The sequence below is a fragment of the Halyomorpha halys genome, unplaced genomic scaffold (genome assembly GCF_000696795.3).
Source record: "Halyomorpha halys isolate HHAL.00 unplaced genomic scaffold, Hhal_1.1 Scaffold148.1, whole genome shotgun sequence".
Lineage (NCBI taxonomy): Eukaryota > Metazoa > Arthropoda > Insecta > Hemiptera > Pentatomidae > Halyomorpha > Halyomorpha halys.
In genome coordinates, this window is record NW_027112919.1 from 601989 (window position 1) to 607116 (window position 5128).

At 28.5% G+C, this 5128-nt stretch overlaps 1 protein-coding gene across 1 annotated transcript in view; it reads left to right on the forward strand.

Moving 5' to 3' along the window:
• The first annotated feature begins 3536 nt into the window (after positions 1-3536).
• LOC106678602 (neuroglobin) overlaps positions 3537-5128 on the forward strand; it is a 396383-nt gene continuing 394791 nt past the window's right edge. The window contains exon 1 of the mRNA XM_067050592.1: positions 3537-3743. Within this exon, the coding sequence (XP_066906693.1) occupies positions 3577-3743 (167 nt within the window). The 5' untranslated portion in view covers positions 3537-3576. The remainder of the gene's footprint in view (positions 3744-5128) is intronic.

A 5128-nucleotide genomic window follows, 5' to 3' on the forward strand; every position in this document is an offset into this window, starting at 1 on the left:
CCCACGGTCATACTTCGATGAAATCTAGAAGACAACTGACAACTTCCTTAGAAAGTGCTGTTATCCCTTCATGGGTTTTAGTTGTTCAGATTTATTTTATATATAGTCTAAATGTAATCCCAGTGTGTATAAGTGGATGCATAATTTAACATTGTAATTTACTAACTTTGTCCATTGTAATTTACCAAATTTATCAATTTGAAAACTAATTGTAATTGACCCTAGTCGTCGCATATATTTTAAAAGCGGTTCGTCGCGTAGATTTTATTCTTATACTAAAAAATCATCAACTTTTAAATACAGATTATTGTGTACCAAATAGAAATTCAATTCATTGGTCTTGTTATTTATTTAATTAAAAATAGTTTTATGGATTTAATGTATTGATAATTGTATTAGGTCTCATATTTGTTGCAGTGCGTGGTCCGGCCGAATCTACAGATCTGGTAGTCTCGCATCTGCGCGACAGGTGTTCACGACAGGTGCTTCTTCTTGTCTACGCCTCTTCGCTGAATCATTAATTCCGAAATTCAGACCTCCATATCCTTCTAAGGATATTCGAGTATTCAATTACAATATGGTTGGTTGGGATTTTGACCATCTTTATTCTAAATTCTTATTCTTCCAATCTGTCGGTCTCTACTAATGGTCCTGGGAAATGAAGTCGCAATATTTTGGCTGGTTGTGCAAGCTTTATTAGGATTATTAGCCAGATATGAACAATAAGTAAAATTCTTTAGTCAGTACATACAAATTATAACAATAAAAGAAAAGTATTAGAAGAAAGTACTTGACCTTATGCAGTAGATTATAGGAAGATCCTCCGGACGGGGGTTAATAAAGGTATCAAACTAGTAGAAGAAAACTATTTATTGTTAACTAACGTTTTGCCACACTTTGCAGAGCTAAATGAAAAAACAAGATACAAACATTAAAGAATTGACAGAACATTAAAATAAAAATTACATTTCAAAACAATTTAATTTATATACTTTATAAACATAACAATTGTTTTGAAATGTTTTTTATTTTAATGTTCTGTATACTGTTTATATCTTGTTGGTTTATTTAGCCCTCCCTGTATTGCTGTAAAGTGGGGTGAAACGCTGGTCAATAATAAACAGTTTTCTTTAATTATTTTGATACCTTATTGACCTTTTTTTAGGTTTTCGTGGATTTTGCATTGTTGGGCTTTATTTATGACGAGAGTTATAAATTTGATTTTTTTTTTATCATAGTGCTTCTTGACAATGATTTATAGAATATGTTTGTCCCATAGATTTGTTATATCAAGTTTTATCTAAATCCAAATTAATTTGGCCTTTTGTATGTACCAAATGTATTTTGACCTGGAGCTGCTGAGTTTCGATACTATAGTATCGTGTATGAAGAAAGAATGCTTTCGGAAATAAATTATTAGACTTTTAGGTTGATCAGGTTTTAGCAGGTTTCGTGGCCATCTTCTTTTCAGGCGCCTCGGAGGATTATCAGGAATGAAAGAGGATGCAAGGTTAGAAAATAGGGGGTTTGAGCAATTAGGGAGTTTATAATGGAAGCAGTGATGTCTGGTTCGGGCTAGGTCGGTTATATAGGGAATATTAAAGTCTTTATGGATGATTTTAATGTAAGTGTTAAATTTTGAAAGTGTACTGATGATGGTTAATGTTGTAATGGAACAAAATTCATGATTGCTGAAGCATTCATAAATTTGAACATTTTTGAACCATTTATTTCCGATATAGTTCAATCAATGGATAATTTAGAAATTATTATATATTATTAATTTAAATAATTTCTAATTTGTTCATTTATTGAACTATATCCGAAATAAGTGGTTCAGGAATGTTCAAATTTATGAGAAAAAAAATTTACACATCCAGTTCACTAATTAATAACCATTTAAAAATCTTGAATGTTTCGGGATCAAGCGAAATTTCCTAGTTAGTATTCATATCTTATTCTTACCTAACTATTAATTTGTGAGCATATGTCATCTGATAGAAACAATTTTTTTTTTCATATATTCCAAACTTTGTATAAATAAGTTCTATTTTTTAAATCATTCCTTTTTTTTTTTTCATTTTCATTAGTGCTTTTTCCAAATTTTTTGTCTAAAAATGCTATTAAAATTAAAAATCTATTTTTATTTCTAGTTATTATTAATATTTTAATGTAATTTATTATATTTCTAGAATATCTTTAAAATATTACTTTTTTTCTTATTCCCAAAGTACAGTGTACTGAGTCCAGAATTGTTGTTACTTTGTAGATTTGCTTGATTCTATTTCTCCATGTTGTGTATTGATTCTAATTTATTGCCTTACTAATTACTATTTTTTTTATTAATATCTTTATTGAAATTTACAACTATTATATAATACATTCAGTAAATTTGATCTTAGTTAAAATGGTGTGTTACAGGCGTGTTGAGAAACTACCCATTGGTTGCACTCTAATAACATTTTACATTAGCAGGCCTCGTGGCCGTCTTCTTTTCAGGCACCTCGGAGGATTGTCAGGAATAGAAGAGGATGCAAGATTAGAAACTAGGGGGTTTGAGTGGTTAAGGAGTTTACAATGGAAGGAGTGATATCTGGTTCGGGCTACTATTGTTTTAAAAATCTATTTTATTTATTATGTCCACATTATGCTGTTCAATATCAGTTGTAAAATTAAGCACGTCTTTTATATTTTTTGTTCTATAAATAGATTCTAAATATTTTCCAATTCTTACATCTCCTGCTTTGTTTAAAATTTTTGCTTCTTTAAAATTAAATTGACGGTTATTTTCTATAATATGTTGCACTAATGCTTTGAAGTTGGTATTTTTATAGTCTTTAGTATTTGTTCTGCATTAATTTATTTTATTTCTTAAATTCTGTGATATTTCATCAACGCAGCATTTGTTATTACATTTTGCCTGTTTTCTTTTTCTATTTTATCTTTCACATTTGACAGGAAATTATCTAATTTGTTATTATTATTCAATCCAAATTTTAAATTTGGATGGTCAGATTTAATACAAGCGTTTTTAATTGTATATATCATCCCAGCGATTATTGAAAATGATATTTACAAAAATTTATGTTAAAAAAGAATGTATTAAACTAAAGAAATTTAAATATAAATTAACAGGATACTGACTAATAACGAGTATTGTAATGATTGATGGATTTGCAAGTGTAACATTGGTTTATTGACCGCCACCCCGACCATCTTTTTATATTCAATCATCTTTCTAAAAATCCCTTCTGATATTCTATATATAAGTTAGTGAAAGTAAAAAAAACAATCAAAAAAGCTTAAACATTAATCTTTATAATTTGGATTCGTAGTTTATTACAGTTTCAGTACATCACTTCAGTTCATATTCCATATAAATGGAAATATGATTATCATATTCTAATTTAATATTTATGCAAATATACAATATATTTCGTAAGGGCTTGAGGTGCAATTAGCTAGGTAAAATTTGGGAAAGTGGAGAGGGAATCGATGATCGGAAGACGGGCAGTTAGAGGGCGCGTGCGCAGAAGATAGCGGGCGGCTGACAGGCCAGTGCTGTGACGGCGGCCGATGGGGTGCGAGCTCGGCAAGCTGACTAAGTCGGGGGCGGAGCAGGCGAGTCCTCCCAAGCAGGACCCCAGGCTACCCTTGACCGCCAAACAGAAGTACAGCATGCTGGCCAGCTGGAAGGGCATCTCCAGGGCCATGGAGCAGACTGGAGTCTACATGTTCATCAAGTGAGTCTTAGAGTAGTAGGATAGGAGTATTCTTCTTACCCAGGTCACGGTTCGTTATACCCTAGCAAAAAATCGCAAAATAACTTGTTATATTTTATAAATGCGAAATTACCTGTTACCTTAAACAGTTTTAATAATTTATTGATATTTGATATTTTATTTATTTAATTATTTTTTTAAATTTACAATTTTATTATTCCTTATAAAATTTCATTAGACGACTGCATACCAGATTCTAATTGCGAAATTTACATTTTCCTCTTTATAAAATTTGAAAAAAAAAAACCTGAAAAACCTTTTATTTCAATTTTTTAAACTTGGATCTGTTTTTGAAAATGTAATGTTGTTGGACTTTGCATTACTGCTTTAAAAAACAAAAAAATCTTCATATTGCAATTTCTTGCTGTATGTTTTCGCAATATTGCCTTAAACAATTTTTAGTAATAAATTAATATTTTCCATTGTTATTTTGTTCAAATTCGTACTTACATTTTTTCTCTTTTAATTCCTTTAACAGACTACAGTATAATCCAATATATAACAAAACTTCTATTTTACACCTTAGAATATTATCTAGTGAACATGAAGCCTCTTATTTCAATAAACTTGGTCTGTGAACTATCATATTATTTATTTATTCTAATTTTGTTTTTAAATGAAATGTTTTGTGACTGCATCACATTTTCAAAGCAAAACAAAATGCAATTTCTTAGGATATATTTTTTCAACATTAACTTAAATATTTATAATATTAAATATTAAGATTAAAATTGAACATTACCTTAAACTGTTATTAATGAAATATAAATATTTTGTATTGTTATTCTTTTTAACTTTTTTCATATTTGTATTTATATATTTTTTTTTACTTGCTCTAAAGGGCTATAGTATGATACGATATATCACAATACTCTTGCATTTTTATTATTATTTATTTTTGTTTATTATTTATTTATTTAAAACAAAAAATGCAACTTAAAAATATTTTTTTAAATTGAAATTAGAGCTTTTTCATGATTTTTTATCTATTTCGTTGGAAATAATTCAATATTGACAATTAATGAGTATTTTACTTCAAGATGAATAATATTTTTTATAAAAATACATAATTAGTTTATTTAACGATTATATATCTAATTTCTAAGATATGTAAATAAAGGATTTATTCTTCAGTTCTTATTAAATTATTTGTATACTTTCCCTATAATATCAAATCATGAAACATTTCCAGCAGCCATCTTTGTTAAATTCTTAAATTGAAGTACTTCTTAAATTTAGGAGGAAGTTAATGTATCTGAGTGGTTTAATTATATCGTAAATGGCATCACAAAATTGCAATGCACTTATTTCTTTCTATATATTTTCCCAATTTCACATTATATATA